This window comes from Erinaceus europaeus, chromosome 10, assembly GCF_950295315.1.
Source record: "Erinaceus europaeus chromosome 10, mEriEur2.1, whole genome shotgun sequence".
Lineage (NCBI taxonomy): Eukaryota > Metazoa > Chordata > Mammalia > Eulipotyphla > Erinaceidae > Erinaceus > Erinaceus europaeus.
Genome location: NC_080171.1, coordinates 28230555 through 28246518, shown reverse-complemented (window position 1 = coordinate 28246518; position 15964 = coordinate 28230555). Strand labels below are relative to the sequence as shown.

At 44.1% G+C, this 15964-nt stretch overlaps 1 protein-coding gene across 3 annotated transcripts; it reads right to left on the bottom strand.

Moving 5' to 3' along the window:
* Positions 1-4292: 4292 nt before the first annotated feature.
* Positions 4293-14969, bottom strand: GLT6D1 (glycosyltransferase 6 domain containing 1). Of its 3 annotated transcripts, none has more exons than XM_060198921.1 (5): positions 14911-14969; positions 13392-13471; positions 7230-7271; positions 5643-5780; positions 4293-5164 (listed from the first exon to the last, which is right to left on the bottom strand). In XM_060198921.1, exons 2-5 carry the CDS (start codon positions 13466-13468, stop codon positions 4495-4497), a joined length of 927 nt encoding a protein of 308 aa, XP_060054904.1. In that variant the 5' UTR covers positions 13469-13471; positions 14911-14969; the 3' UTR covers positions 4293-4494. The 3 variants fall into 3 exon arrangements, with proteins under 3 accessions (XP_060054904.1, XP_060054903.1, XP_060054905.1); XM_060198920.1 differs by lacking the exon at positions 14911-14969 and adding an exon at positions 13550-14327; XM_060198922.1 differs by lacking the exons at positions 7230-7271; positions 14911-14969 and adding an exon at positions 13550-14330.
* Between the last annotated feature and the right edge of the window lie 995 nt (positions 14970-15964).

Below are 15964 nucleotides of genomic sequence, written 5' to 3'. Positions count from 1 at the left end.
TTGACTCCCAAAGGGAGGGGGCGGTGCTATTGTGTGGATTTGCACCTGCTCTCCAGGCCTTCTGCATTCCTTCCACACCCAATAATATGAGGTTCCCTTTCATGTCTTGCCCATCAGAGGGAGTGTGGATGCATGTGACACCCCCTGTAATAGAAGGGCACCCTTTCTGGGGTTGAGCCCCACCTTGGCCCACAGCTGCCGTGAGTGGCTCCAGGCCCCTGCAGCCCCAAAGTAGAATAAGAAGGTTGGAATACCAGTGAATGATTCTTTTAATATTGTAAGTGCTTTGGGCCTTAGAAATTTGGTGGCCAGAAATATGCTGTAGAAACATCACTTTTGCAAATATTATTTAGCCAGTGGTCAATCTGGAGCTACATCCTTTCACTTAAAGTCACAGTATTCCAGTACAGATCAATGATGTAAAGTGAGGACTTACTATCTATATAATTTATTACATAAATGGCCCACCTTTAAGAAAGATATTTTATCTATTTATGTAAAAAAGATATTTGGCATATCTCTTCTTCAAAAACTGCCCACCCTCATTCAGGGGTGTGGTGGAGTGCAGTATCTCTTCTAATATACTTCCTGTAATATCTTCTCCTAATAAATTTCCTCTTAATTTTTTTTATCAGAGCACTGACTCAGCTATGGCTTATGGTGATGTGGACTCTGAAGCCCCAGGCAGGAGAGTCTCTTTGCATAACCATTACGCTATCTCCCCCTCCCACTGAATGAATAACATTGGGAGGACATTATCAAGACATTAGTTGGAAAAAATAAGATTAGAGTATTCTGTATATTATAATATTACTTCTGAAAATAGAAATATTGAAATTTCCATAGTATCTCTAACTTGGGGTGGGGCATCTGTCCTATGGATGTAATTATCAAGGAGAGAGGTGGCAGTGACAAAAAGTGGTCATTAACAAAATTAAAATACAAACCATACCTTGGAATTAATATTTTCAAGGTATCAGGTGGAGCAAACTTGGTTGATATCAGACATTAACATGTGCAAGGACCTGGGTTCAAGCCAGTTTCAAGGTGACCACTTGCTAGGAGGTAGGGGAGCTTTATGAGTAATGAAGCAGTGATGCAGGTATCTCTCTGTCCTTCCCCGTCTATATCTCCCCTCCCTGTCTCCTCCTCCTCCTCCTCCCTTCTCAATTTCTCTCTGTCTTATCTGCCAGGAGTGGTGGGTTTGTTGCACAGGCACCAAGCCCTAGCAAGTACTCTGGTGGCAATTAAAAATAAAAGGAAATTCATGTTTTCAGCTACAATGACAAAGGGTTTGTGTCATATGCATTAATATGTCAGGAATGGCTGATAAATATAGTTTAAAAGAAGGCTGAACTTCACAAGCAATACAAAATATAGAGATGCTCTTTCTGCCTATAAGATTGAAAAAACTAAATTTGTTTAGAAGCCTCATCTGTGCTCACAGTGAGACAACATGGTCCTGGCTAGTCACAATGTGATAGGCGGGACCTTCCTTGAGTTTCTGCTGTCTTTTCTTAAACAGACCTGTCGGCAAACATGAAAATTCTAGACCCTGACAAGTTTACTTGTTCTCCTTCAGGTAAATCAAGCAATTTACAGTACTTTTTTTTTTTGTTTTGTTTTTAGATATTTATTTATTTATTCCCTTTTGGTGCCCTTGTTGTAGTTACTATTGTTGTCATTGTTGGAGAGGACAGAGAGAAATGGAGAGAGGAAGAGAAGACAGTGAAGGGGAGAGAAAGATAGACACCTACAGACCTGCTTCACCGCGTGTGAAGCGACTCCCTTGCAGCTGGGGAGGAATCCTTATGCCGGTCCTTGCACTTCATGCCACATGTGCTTAAGCCGCTGCGCTACCGCCCAACTCCCTCAATTTACAGTATTTTCATAGTAATCTCCATAATCCCCACCCAAAGGTAAAATTTTAGGAACTCTCAATAAATCTTTTTTTCTCTTAATTTTTTAATTGATATGGCAGAGAGAAACTGAGAGGGGAGGGTGAGGTAGAGAGGGAAAGAGAAAGAGAGACACCTGCAGACCTGCTTCACCACTCATGAAGTGTCCCCACTGCAGGTCGGGGGCTCAAACCCAGATCCTAGTGCATAGTACTATGTGCGCTTAACCAGGTGTGCGACCTCTCTGCCCCCCAATAAATCTTGTCTCATCCATAAATCAGTGTATGTGGGGTGGGGGAGTATTGCCATGTTTTAGTGCAGAAGTTGAATGTCATTTACCCTCTTTTTCCCAGGCCTGCCCACAGGGAACCTTCACAGAAGGGTTGTGACTAACTGAATGACCCTCTGCTTTGCAAGTTTTCTGTTTTTTAATTTTTTGAGAGTTACTGTATGGCATGCAAGAACACATGATTGACAAAACAAACAAACAAACAAAAACAAACAGTGGAATGACAGGTGGGTCTAGCTGAGCATCTCTGTGACAATGTAATGACAGTAAAGCCACAAGCCAAGTGGCAGCTCCTTGCAGCCCTCTCATGTTTCTCATCTCTAGCCTCTGTGCCATGAGGTGATTGTCAGTATTTCATGATTTCAGGGCTGTGCCATATTTTTAAAATACTTATTGTACCAGTTCTGCCAGGTGGCCAAGCACCACAGTGGTTTAAACAACAGGCACTCTTGTGTCAAATCCAGGGCTAAAGCATAAGACTGGGCAGCGAGCTGGCTTCTCTTGAGACAATACCTCTTCCTGGGGCCTATGTGTCTGGCTGCACCTTGATCTCATCCTGTGAGCACCCCAGTGGGACTGGGTCAGGCCCAGCCCACCCTAGTGACCAGCTAGTTGTCTTCTCCACACATAGTCACCTTCTTAAGGCCATACCAGGCAAGGAGTTTCACATTTGAATCACGGTTGGGGGTGGGAGCACAGAGCCCAATCACAGCACTTCCTAAACTTACATTACCCCCCATAAAAGAGTGTTAAGGCTTTAGAATCTTCATCCCTCAAGAGGACTGCGGCACCACATTGTGTATTCTGTGAGGATCTGGCCCACCACCAGAGTAGCTGCATCTCCCTCTTCCTCTTTATGGTTATTATTATTATTATTATTAACCTAATAATGATCAACAAGACTGTAGGATAAGAGGGGTACAATTCCTACCACCAGAGTTCTATGTCCTATCCCTTCTTCCATTGGAAGCTTTCCTATTCTTTAGAACATGGACGCAGGATCATTATGGGGTGTAGAGGGTGGAAGGTCTGGCTTCTGTAATTGCTTCTCTGCTGGATATGGGCATTGGCAGATCAGTCCATACTCCCAGCCTGTTTCTATCTGTCCTTATGTTTTTAAACATCTGGTTTCACATTGCCCTAGAGGTGGAGGAATAGGAGAAAAGAGAACTGGGGTTTTGGTGCAGACTGCCCCCTGCTGGGCAGCTTCCAGTTCTGTGTGTGATAGATCTCTGTCTATGGAGCTTATCATCTTTGGAAAGTGAGCCTTTCTGTTTCCTGACATCTGGACATTTATCTTTTTTTTTACTCTTGCTGAGAAAGGTCTCTTTCTATGGGTGATTTTTTTCAGGTTTTGTTGTGGCTTTGCTGTTGATGCTGGGAGGATCGATACACAGGCCCACTCTATCCAGCCATGTCCAGTTGCTTTATCTTTAATATTTATTTATTTATTGGACAGAGACAGAGATCAATTGAGAGAGAAGAGGAAGATAGGGAGAGAGAGACACCTGCAACACTGCTTCACCACTCATAAAGCTTTCCCCCTGCAGGTGGGGGATGGGGGGCTTGAACTCACGTCCTTGCCCATAGTAATGTGTGCGCTTAGCTGGGTATACCACCGTCCAGCCTCTCCTCCTTTATTTTTAATGTTGTATCGGGGAATGAGCCAAAGACCTTGACCATGTGTTAATTTTGTCAAGCAGTTTCCTGTACCTAGTATTTCCATTCTATGCACTTGAGGGTGGGGTGGGGAGAGAGAGAGACCAAATGATCTTTGATGCTGTCCAAGGTGCTTCCATGTGGTCCTAGGGATTAAATCCAGGGCCTCATGCATGGTAAGGTAGCTCCACCAGTTGATATTACGAGGTAAACATTCTGAGGGAATTAAATTGGCACCTTGGAACCACCACATACTTTGTGACCAAGTGGGCGAGTGTTTACTTCTTCCCCGTTTTGATCTTTTGTGTTTCTGAAAAAAAAATTTCTGCACCAGAGTATTTCTCCATTAATTGTTTCCCATTTTATGCCATGTTACCTATGACACACACACATGTGCACGCACGCACTCGGTTAGTTAGAAACATCATTGTACATTGCATGATTACTTAAGCATTAAATACCTTTTATTATTTTTGGTCCTTCACTGGTGAAAGTGGGTGCCTCAAAATTGCAAGGAAGGAAAACATCTTTCTTGTGGGTGGGTATACCCTTTAGGTCTCTAACACCAGGAAACAGTTAAAGTGCCCTGAACTGCCAGGAATTGACACCCCCCCACACCCCACCACTCCATTGCTGTGATAGGAATGATCATACCCTCCTTCTAGAATGTTGGGCTACCTTAATATACTGGACTTGCGGAGGGGGGAAGAAGGAGGAATCCCAGTTATACTCCGGGGAAAGCAGCTTGGTGGGCTTATTGAGGAGAAAGTACTTGTTGAGGTGGCTCTCATAGGAGCTGTTGAGACCCTTTTGGAAATCATTAGCCACTCCGTTCAGGTATACGTCTATGAGGTCCAGGAACTCCAGGGGCGTGCCGCCCACCAGTGCACCATCATAATAGAAGTCACCTTGTCCAAAGGGGATGCAGGCAGTGGATGTGGGCCGCCTCTCATATGGGAAGTCCTTTGCATCCTTAAAATACCACCAGGCATGGAGTTGAGCCACCCGCAGGCCCAGAGCCTCCACCCCAAAGTCGTTTTGGAAGATCTGGCTGGCGGTCATGCTGAAGAGGAAGTCCACCTCGTGCTGGATGTGTTCCACGATGTGCTTGCCCAGGGTCTTCATGCGCACAATGTCAGGGTCATGCCACCAGATGTCATCGGGGATGGTGAACACCTGGAAGCTGCGGGCAGCTTTGACGTTGGTTCCTGGTGCCATACGGTGGGATTCAGTCATGACATAGATGATGACGCGGTAGCCCGCCATGAAGTGCCTATTCGCTGACTGCAAGAACATCTCCAGGTACTTGTCTGCAATCCTGCAAGACACACACGTGCATGTGTGTGCAAATATACATGCATACAAATACATTACATGCATCCATGAAAACACACATGCATACAAATACATTACATGCATCCATGAAAACACACACACACACACACACACTTTCCTAAATATCCTCAGGAAAATATGTCTGACACTAACTGTTGAGGGGATAGTACCCTACCATAGGGGGCAGTGTGGGGGTGGCCAGGCCAGAGCACCACTGCCCCAGTTAGTGACAAGGCAGGAGAACCAGCCCAATAAAGCCCAGGACCGCAGGAACATCAGATAGGAGGAAGGTGCTATTAGGGAAAAAGGCATCAAAGGCGCCTGAGTCCAGGATGAGGAAGGAGAAAATCACATTACACTCTGTGTGGGACAGACTGGGATGAGGAGGGACAGGCACCATGGGGAGGGATGGGGCCTTCAGGAGGGAGGAGGCTCAGAGGTGCTCACAGTGGAGGCCATACCTTCCCACAGCAAGGACGGCCAGGCCCACGGTGAGGTTCTGTGTGTGGTAGTGCTTCCTCAGGGCCTCTCGACTGAAGGTGCCTTCCCAGATGACTGGAGCAAGCCAGTCAGTCATTGTGATAACATCAGTGCGTTTTCTGTTGGACGCAAAGAAAACTCGTTAGCCAGGTGCCCCTTACTTAGGTAGACAAATGTTGACGGAGCACATGCCCTGGGCCAGGCACTATTCCAGGTGCTAAAAGGCAGTGAGCACTATAACCACCCTCCCTCATGTGTGTGTGTGTGTGTGTGGGGGGTGCACAGAGGCGCAAAGTGTGAGTGATCTGCCTAACACCTGTGAGTCAGGACAAAAGTCCCAGTGGCTCCTATCTGCTTTATCCCACCATCTCCCCAGCAAGCCAGGGGCCACTCTACTCAGCTCCCATAGCAGCTTCCAGTGGGCAGGTTCCCTCTAACTTATGCCAGCAGTCCCTGTGGTCATGAGGTCTTTCTATACATATTTGATCTTTTTCTGTTTGTCTGAAATATGGATACTTTAAATAATAGACTATAGAATCTCTATAAATCAGGGGCCAGGAGGTGGCTTGCCTGGTTAAGCATACACATTACAGTAAGCAAGGTCCAGGGTTCAAGCCCCTGATCCACACCTGCAGGGGAAAGCTTCACAAATGAAGCAGGGATGTAGGTGTCTCTCTTTCCTTCTCTATTCCCCCATCCCTTCTCAATTTCTTTCTGTCTCTATCCAATAATATATATATATTAAATGAAACTATAAATTTTTTCTCTGGGCAGAGATTCCAGTGGCCATACACAGTAAAGAATATAGACTTCATCAAATAAGTTCAGAGAATTCATTAAACAGACAAACATAACAGCAAACATCATTAATAAACCCTGGGGAGCTGCAGAGAGGCTGTCATCCCAGGACCAGTGAAAAAGCCACAAAGCTTCCTTTCCATACTGAGCACCAGCTGTTTCTTCCTGAATAAATGCTCTTAGTCAGTAGAAGCCTTTCTCCATGTATTTATAGAAGAACTTAACAGAGTAAGGAGAAATGAGTGATAAACATACTAAAATACATTCTAACACAATAATCATCACCAAAATGCAAACTGAATTGGGATATTTTAACAATTTTGTCAAGATTCAAAGCATCTTAATTTTTTCACTGTAGGTAAGAAAGTGGGACAACTAGGGACTTAAACCTAGGAGCCTAGGTTTGATCCTACTCATAGAAGCTGAAAAGTAAGAACAGAAGGGAAAACACAAAGCAAAACTTGGGCTGGATTTGGTGTATTGCACCAAAGTAAAGGGCTCTGGTGGGTAGGGGGTGGTTCAGGTCCTGCAACATGATGGCAGAGGAGGACATAGCTGGGGGGTTGGAGTGCTATGTGGAAAACTGAGAAATGTCACACATGAACCAACTACTATATTTTACTGTTAACTATAAAGCATTAATCCCCCCAATAAAGAAAAGATGCAAATGGCAGAACCACTGGGAACCTCCCACAATGGATATAATTTTATGACTGGAAGAGGGGAAAGCTACCACTTCCAATCAAGCTCTGCTGAGAGCAGGGTCTTACCTGGGATTAAACCAGTCTGATAGCCGGAGTTCTGCTGGATTCCTGGTATGGAAGGAAGACTGCGTTACTTAAATCACCTACCATACCCCCAGGGCATGACAGGTCCACCAGTTAACTCCAGGACTGAGACCCTGTGGAGCTCTCAGCAGGGACTTTTAACTGGTGGGACTGTGCATGGCAGACCTCTGGTGGGAGCCTAAGTAGCCCAAAGACAGGACCCAGGAGGAGGAGTGTGGAGTGGGAAGGTGTTGGGTTAAAACTACAAATCAGAGGTTGGCAAATGTGAACCAGACACAATGTAGATTTCTTGAGCTCTTTGTCATTCTGGCATGACAGTGTCAGGAACTAGTGCAAAGGGGCCAAAGTGGGACCCCAGTGTTCATCTGTGTCCCCCAAGTTCACTATTCAACTAGACCTTCATTGTGCTTTTCAGTCAATCAGCCATTCAATGAGCTTATCTTCCTTGCCATAACCCTGAGCTGATTTGAAGAGAAATAACTTTGAGGGGTAGCCCCTTCTGACATCACCAGGAGTCTGCAACTAGCTCATGACCAGGCCTTCAGGAACAAAGTTTCTGCTGCTGAACTTGACTCAGAACATGATGGGGCTTGTGGGAGCTTACTTGAAGGTCTGCTCTGGAATGCTGGACTTGGGCATTCTTGAGCAGTTCACATGGATTTAAAGCAACTGCAAACATGGCACCCCTCTTGTTCACAATGCCCATGCTCAATCACCACCCTTCAGGTGGTGATCTTTCTTGCTTGCTTTCCTTTTTTTTCTCCCTTTCTTTCTCTCTCTCTCTCTCTCTTTCTTTCTTTCTTTCTTTCTTTCTTTCTTTCTTCCCTTCCTTCCTTTTTCTTTCTTCTTTCATTTCTCTTTATTCTTTTTTTTTTTATTGCCATGGTTATCTCTGGGGCTCTGTGTCAGCACTACAAATCCACCATCCTGGCAGCATTTTTTCCTTTCTTTCTTTCTCTCTTTCTTTCTTTCTTTCTTTCTTTCTTTCTTTCTTTCTTTCTTTCCTACCTTCTTTCTTTCTTTCTTCCTTTTTTTAGATAGGATAGAGAGAAATTGAGAAAGGAGAGGGGATAGAAGGAGAGAAAGATAAACACCTGAAAACTTGCTTCATCACTCATGAAGCGAATCCCCTGCAGGTAGAGAGCAAGGGCTCGAATCCAGGCCCTCGCACTTGGTTGGTTATATGTTCCCTCAGCCAGATAAGCCACCGCCCAGGCCCCTGTTGTTCTTTGCTTTACCAGAAATCCCCGATTTTCTCTGACAAAATTCATTGAGATGTTCTGTTGTAGTATTTGTTTCTCACTGTATTTTTATTTTCTAAAGTTGTGAACCCTCTCAGAAAATCACTTGTTCTCTGAGTAAATGAGAAAAGCAGCTGTGGTGAACAAAGATTGGCTGCAACTTGAATGGCAGATCTAGAATGCAAGGCCATTCAGTTACTGAGGAGACCCTGCTGGATTAGCATGTGGTCCAAAGTACCCTTCCTGGTTGGACAGCCATCACTGTCATCCTCAGAAAGGGTGACACATCCACACTTTTACAGTTGACTGTGAAACCCATCTTATTGTAAAATGCAGAAGGACAACAACACACCAGGATAACATGGCAGCAAGGTAGCAGATGGACCTCTTTTTTTTTTTATTTCTTTATTGGGGAATTAATATTTTACATTCAACAATAAATACAATAGTTTGTACATGCATAACATTTCCCAGTTTTCCATATAACAATACAACCCCCACTAGGTCCTCTGTCATCCTTCTTGGATTTGTAATCTCCCCACCCACCCACCCCAGAGTCTTTTACTTTGGTGCAATATGCCCATTCCAGTTTAGGTTCTACTTGTGTTTTCTTTTCTGATCTTGTTTTTTAACTTCTTCCTGAGAATGAGATCATCCCATATTCATCCTTCTGTTTCTGACTTATTTCACTTAACATGAATTTCCCAAGGTCCATCCAAGATCAGCTGAAAATGGTGAAGTCACCATTTTTTATAGCTGAGTAGTATTCCATTGTGTATATAGACCACAATTTGCTCAGCCACTCATCTGTTGTTGGACACCTGAGTTGCTTGCAGGTTTTGGCTATTACAAATTGTGCTGCCAAGAACATATGTGCACACAGATCTTTTTGGATGGGTGTGTTGTGTTCCTTAGGATATATCCCAAGGAGAGGAATTGCAGGGTCATAGGGTAGGTCCATTTCTAGCCTTCTGAGAGTTCTCCAGACTGCTCTCCACAGAGGCTGGACCAACTGACATTCCCACCAGCAGTGCAGGAAGGTTCCTTTGACCCCACAACCTCTCCAGCATTTGTTGCCGTTACCTTTTCTGATGTATGACATTCTCACAGGAGTGAAGTGGTATCTCATTGTTGTCTTTATTTGCATTTCTCTGACAATCAAAGACTTGGAGCATTTTTCATGTGTTTCTCAGCCTTTTGGATTTCTTCTGTGGTGAATATTCTGTCCATGTCCTCCCCCATTTTTGGATGGGGTTATTTGTTTTCTTGTTGTTGATATTTGTAAGTTCTTTATATATTCTGGTTACTAGCCTCTTGTCTGATGTATGGCATGTAAAGATCTTCTCCCATTCTGTGAGGGGTCTCTTGGTTTAGGTAGTAGTTTCTTTAGCTGTGCAAAACCTTTTAATTTTATGTAGTCCCATAGGTTTATGCTTGCCTTAGTCTTCTTTGTAATTGGATTCGTTTCATTGAAGATGTCTTTAAAATTTATGCAGAAAAGAGTTCTGCCAATATTTTCCTCTAAGTATCTGATAGTTTCTGGTCTAACATCCAAGTCCTTGATCCACTTGGAATTTACTTTTGTGTTTAGTGAAATATAGTGGCTCAGTTTCATTCTTCTGCATGTTTCAACCCATTTTTTCTAACACCATTTGTTGAAGAGACTCTGCTTTCCCCATTTAATAGTCAGGGCACCTTTGTCAAAGATTAGATGTGCATAGGTGTGGGGGCTTACTTCTGGGCTCTCAATTCTATTCCACTGGTCAATATGTCTATTCATGTTCCAGTACCAAGCAGTTTTGATGACAATGGCCCTGTAGTGTAATTTGAGATCTGGGAGTGTGATGCCTCCAGTTCTGTTCTTTCTTCACAAGATTGTTTTGGCAATTCCAGGTCTTTTCTGGTTCCAGATAAACATTTGTAGCATTTGTTCTATTTTCCTAAAAAATATGGTTGGGATCTTGATGGGGATAGCATTAAATTTGTAGATGGCTCTGGGTAGTATATTTATTTTGATGATGTTAATTCTTCCAACTCATGAACATGGAATATCTTTCCACTTCTTTGTGTCTTTTTCAATTTCCTTGAGTAGTTACTCATAATTTTCAGTATACAAGTCTTTCACTTCTTTGGTTAGGTTTACTCCTAGATATTTTATTGTTTTTGTTGCTATAGTAAAAGGAATTGATTTCTGGATTTCAACTTCTTCTAACTTAGTGTTTGCATAGAGGAATGCCACTGACGTTTGAATGTTAATTTTGTAGCCTGACACCTTACTGTATTTCCTGATGATTTCCAAAAGCTTCTTGCTGGATTCCTTTGGTTTTTCTGTGTATACTATCATGTCATCTGCAAATAGAGAGAGTTTGACTTCTTCTCTTCCAATCTGTATCCCTTTAATTCCTTGCTGCTGCCTGATTGCTATGGCAAGAACTTCCAACACTATGTTGAATAGTAATGGTGATAGTGGGCAGCCCTGTCTAGTACCTGATCTGAGTGGAAATGCTTCCAGTTTTTCACCATTGAGTATGATGTTGACTGTAGGTTTGCTATAGATAGACTCCACTATCTTCAGGAATTTTCCATCTATTCCCATTTTTTGTAGTGTTTTGATCTTAAAGGGATGTTGTATTTTGTCAAAGGCTTTCTCTGCATCTATTGATATGACCATGTGGTTTCTGGTCTTGCTTTTGTTGATGTGGTGGATCACGTTGATTGATTTATGTATATTAAACCAACCTTGCATGCCTGGGATAAGCCCCACTTGGTCATGATGAACAATCTTTTTAATAGACTGCTGTATCCGATTGGCTAGAATTTTGTTCAATATTTTAGCATCTATGTTCATCAGAGATATTGGCCTGTAGTTTTCTTTTTTAGTTATGTCCCTGTCTGCTTTTGGTATCGGAGTGATGTTGGCTTCATAGAAGATGGAAGGGAGTATTCTAGTGTCTTCAATTTTCTGGAAGACTTTTAAAAGTAGAGGTATTAGTTCTTCTTTGAAGGTTTCGTGGAGTTCATTTGTAAAACCATCTGGTACAGGACTTTTATTTTGGGGAAGATTTTTGATAACTGCTTCAATTCCATTAGAATTGCTGTGATGGACCTGTTCATGTTATCTAGTTCCTCTTTACATAGTTTTAGAAGTTTGTAGGTATCTAGGAAATCATCCATTTCTTCCAGATTCTTTAGCTTGGTGGCATATAGTTGTAGATGGACCTCTTTTTGAAGTTCACATTGATAACTTATTTCTCCTCACTTTAGTTTTAATTTATGTGTTATCAGGAAATGAACTGAGGACCTCATGCATGCACGCAACCACTGAGCATGGTTTACGAGGTTTTAGGATGGCATGTCATGCTATGACTTGATAGATTGTGTCCTCTTAGTGACGAACCACAGTTATCTGGGTGACCACTGTTTGCTGATCCACTCTCTTTCTTTTTCATTATATAGGTGTCATTTTTTTTTGTTTTTTAATATCTTTATTTATTTGATAGATACAGTCAGAAATCGAGAGGGGAGGAATAGAGAAGGAAGGGAAGGATAGAGAGGGTGAGAGATAGAGAGACACCCGCAGCACTGCTTCACCACTTGTAAAGCTTTCCCCCTGCAGGTGAGGACTGAGGTTTCAAACCCGGGTCCTTGTGCATTGTAACATGTGCGCTTAACCAGGTGCGCCACCACCCGGCCCCAGCTGATCCACTCGCTTATGGAAGGGCATCTCAATTGCTTCCAAGTTTGACAGTTAAGAATCTGGCAGCTTTACACACCACAGACAGGCTGGAGACACAAGTATTTTAAGTCAGTTGAAGAAATAACTCTGGAATACCATTGCTGAATGGTTGGAAAAACAGTGTTTAGTATCTAAGAACCCAGCAGACTCTTCCAAGGTGATTGTCCCTAATACCTGCATCCAACTAGCAGTAATAGGGACTCCCTACTGCCCCTGTCCTGAGTAGGTGCTATCTGCCTTCTGGATTCAGGTCATCTGGTAGTGTAGTGGCATCAGTTTACAACCCTCAAGAGACAAATGATGCTGAGTGATTGTTGCATGCTCCGTATGAGTCTTCTCCAGGGAGAGGTCTATTCAGGTCGTGCTCACATTTTGAATAAAGTTGTGCGTTTCCTTATTGCCAAGTTTGAAGAGTTCTTTGCATGTTTTTTCCAGACACATTTTGCTGGCTATGCATTTTGAAGAGTTTTCACTGTTAAAGACATTCTTTCTCACAATTCATCAGCTTTGTACATACCGTTTGGAAAGACCGTCTTGTGTGCTCTTATGCAGCTGCTTTTAGTCACTTAGAGTAGATGCAAAGAAGGGACATGGAGGTAGTTTACCATTTATCAGAAACAGAAACTCAGCACTCCCTTAGCTGGCTGTGCTCTCTCCTGGCGTGTGCAGTGTAACGCCTGACCTTCCCACATTTTGTGGCCTGTCTGACCATTTTCTGATCCATAGATTAAGGTGCTCAGTTATTGCTCTCTCTAGGAACCAGGTTCCAGAAATACCCACAAATGGCTGCTAACTCTGTCAAAATGAAGACTCAACACATGTACACTTTGTTTGATTCCACAGAGAGGAGCAGATGACCAATGCATTTCTTTTATTTTTTTACTTACCTTTACTTATTGATTGGATAGAGACAGTCAGAAATCGAAAAGGAAAGGGGGGATAGAGAGGAAGAGAGACGCCTGCAACCCTGCTTCACTACTTGAAAAGCTTTCCACCTTCAGGTGGGGAGTGGGGGCTTGAACTTCAGTCCTTGGACATTGTAACATGTGTGTTCAACCAGGTGCACCAATGCATTTCAAGAGTCTTATTAACATCTGAATAAAACTCTGTGGTCTGGCTCATGAGTGTGAATACAACAGGTCATGGGTGAGTCATCAATATATTTACCTGAAATAGCGCTTAAGAAGCATGAAGGATAAAGCAAGCAAAACCACTAGCAGCACTTTTCTTCTAAAATTCAACATCTCCTAGAAGATAAAGGAGAAAGAAGTCGATTTGAAATGGATAAGATTGCATCCCTGCATTCTAATGATGGATTTACAGACATTGGGGTGCCAACTTGTGTATAGTAAGCTGGGCCTGAAGAAGAGACAGGGTCCATGTGGGGTGGGCAGGGACCTGTGTTCCCCCTGGACAATGTGGGGTCAGTGTACTGTCACTTGTGCTCTCCATGTTCTCAGTCACAACCACCAGATAACAAAAAGAAAATGCGGTCAATCTTGGGCTTGGGGGTGACACACCTCGTTGAGTACACACGTAAGCACACACAAGGGCCTGGGTTCATGTCCCTGCTCCTCCTGCTGGAGGAAAGCTGTGCAACTGTTGAAGCAGTCCTGCAGTTTGTTGCCCCCCTTCTTCTCCTTCCCTCTCAAATTCTCTGTCTCTATTCAATAAGTAAATAAATAAAAAGGAAATGCAGTCAACACCCCCCCCCACACACACACACATATCCGAGAGTAAAAGGTGTCACCTTCTGAAATAGGAGGGTTTCAACTGCTTCCAAAAGACTGATTTCTGGTTTGTTTGTTTGTTTTCCCACAGAAGCTATGATGGAGCATTTCTCCCATGTGTGTGGGTGTGGAGGCATGAGCTCCCCAAAGAGAGGTGTGGAAACAGGGTTGCAGTCTGCACTAAGGCACTGGGTCTTGACATGGGTCCTGAGACTCAGTGAACAGTGGCAAGTTCTGAGTGGGATTCTGCACATGGCCTGTAGGGGACACAAACTTTGCTCCCTTGCCCCCCCCCCCCCCCCCCGCATTCACCCACCAGGATGCTCTAGGTCCGCACACACCACTCTGCAGCTACTTGGGATACACATGAGTGTGCAAAACACATCAGGCTGTGAAGACATTATGGTGTAGAATAAAGGAGTGAAGACCTCCTGAATGCATTTAGATTAAGCATACATGGGGACAATGACCATCTGGAGCTATAGGGCTAAGTGCAAATCATTCATAAAGTAGTGTTTGTTCTGAACTGTTGAAGCATGGCTGCTGAAAATTGGCTATTCCAAATGCAGTCCACATTGTTTTTGTTTTGTTTTTGCTTTTTACCAGAGCACTGCTAAGCTCTGGCTTATAGTGGTGCAAGGGATTGAACCTAGGACTTTGGAGCCTCAGGTATGAGAGTCTCTTTGCATAACCATTATGCTACCTCCCCTGCCCTCCTCTTTCCTATCCTTCACTCTGCATCTCCTCTCTCTCTTCCCCCCCCTTTCTCTCTCTCTCCCCATATCAATATAAGAGAATAGAACGTCATTCTACTCTGGCATGCTTGATGCTGGGGGCTTACACATGCAAATCCTATGCACTACCCACTAAATCACCTCCCTGGCTACATGAGGCAGGCACCTGTTCCCCTTGACCCACCCCCAAACTTTCTAACACTCCCCTGAAAAGCCCTTCACCTTTCTTGGGGTTCTGGAGATGTCATACAAGAACAATGACTTCTTTCTGCAGGTGTTTGCAAAAACCATGAGCCCAGTACTGCTGCCTCTGCCACTGAGTCTACACTGGGTCAATGTGATGTCATAATGCTCCCCTGCAGGCAGGGCCTCCCTGTGATTTCCCAGCGGCCTGACCTCATTGCTCCTCCCCCTGGAGGCTCTTCCCTTTGCCTTCCTTGCTTGTTCCTGTACCCCTTACCTCAGCTTGCCCCTTCTGTCTATCACAGCATGCCCCTGCTAAGTCCTCCTCATGGTCCTTTGCTGTGGTTTCCCTGGATAGCTCCTGCCTCTCTTTTCATACCAGATCTCGTCTTGAGGCAGGCCCCATGTCCTACCCAAAAGTCCCCAAGAAGCGCTTCCCTCAGAGCTGTGTGTACCCTTCAGAATTCCTGTCTTGGAGACCTACTCAGAGGCGGCAGCCACTGCCACTTGACATCCTTCTCTGCCACAGTCTTGCTGACTCTGCAGTGCTGTGCAAATTGCTTGCCCTCTCTGTGTTATGTTTCTCAGGAGCCATGACCTGGAACCCAGGCAAGAATGAAGTGATTCAGTACATGAAGAGCTCAGACCAGTGCCAGGCAGTTAGCACTTGGCAGAGGCTGACTTTGAGTAGCTGGCATGCCAGAACCTAAAAGGATGCTTGGTTCCTGATCCTCAGATGCCAGCTGAGCACAGGAAGCTCTCATTCCCACCCACTCCCTGTCCCATTCTCTGACAGTCCAGGTGAACACTGGCTAACTTCCATTCTCCGTGGATGCCCAATGTTCCAGCCCTGCCCTTGTGTCCATAGCTGAACTGTGTGCCCCCTCTTATGGCTACAACAGGAAGGTCAGCACACAGCCCTTTTCTCCAACAGCCCCACTTGTTGTAATTTAACTTAAAAAGGGTTTTGGTTGGGGGCTGTTGTGGTGGGTAAAAAGATTCACAGCGGGGAGCTGGGGATTGGTTTAAACAATACTAGGTATATTAGGGTGAAACAGGTAAAAGACAAAATAAGCACTTATCATCAAGGGTT

Excerpts from the sequence above, each read along its gene's own strand:
- GLT6D1 (XM_060198921.1), bottom strand. The coding sequence starts at position 13,468 with ATGTTGAATTTTAGAAGAAAAGTGCTGCTAGTGGTTTTGCTTGCTTTA. Across the intron at positions 5,781-7,229 it reads TCAGACTGGTTTAATCCCAG|AAAACGCACTGATGTTATCA; the intron begins GTAAGACCCTGC and ends TGCGTCCAACAG. Across the intron at positions 5,165-5,642 it reads GCCGTCCTTGCTGTGGGAAG|GATTGCAGACAAGTACCTGG; the intron begins GTATGGCCTCCA and ends TGTGTCTTGCAG.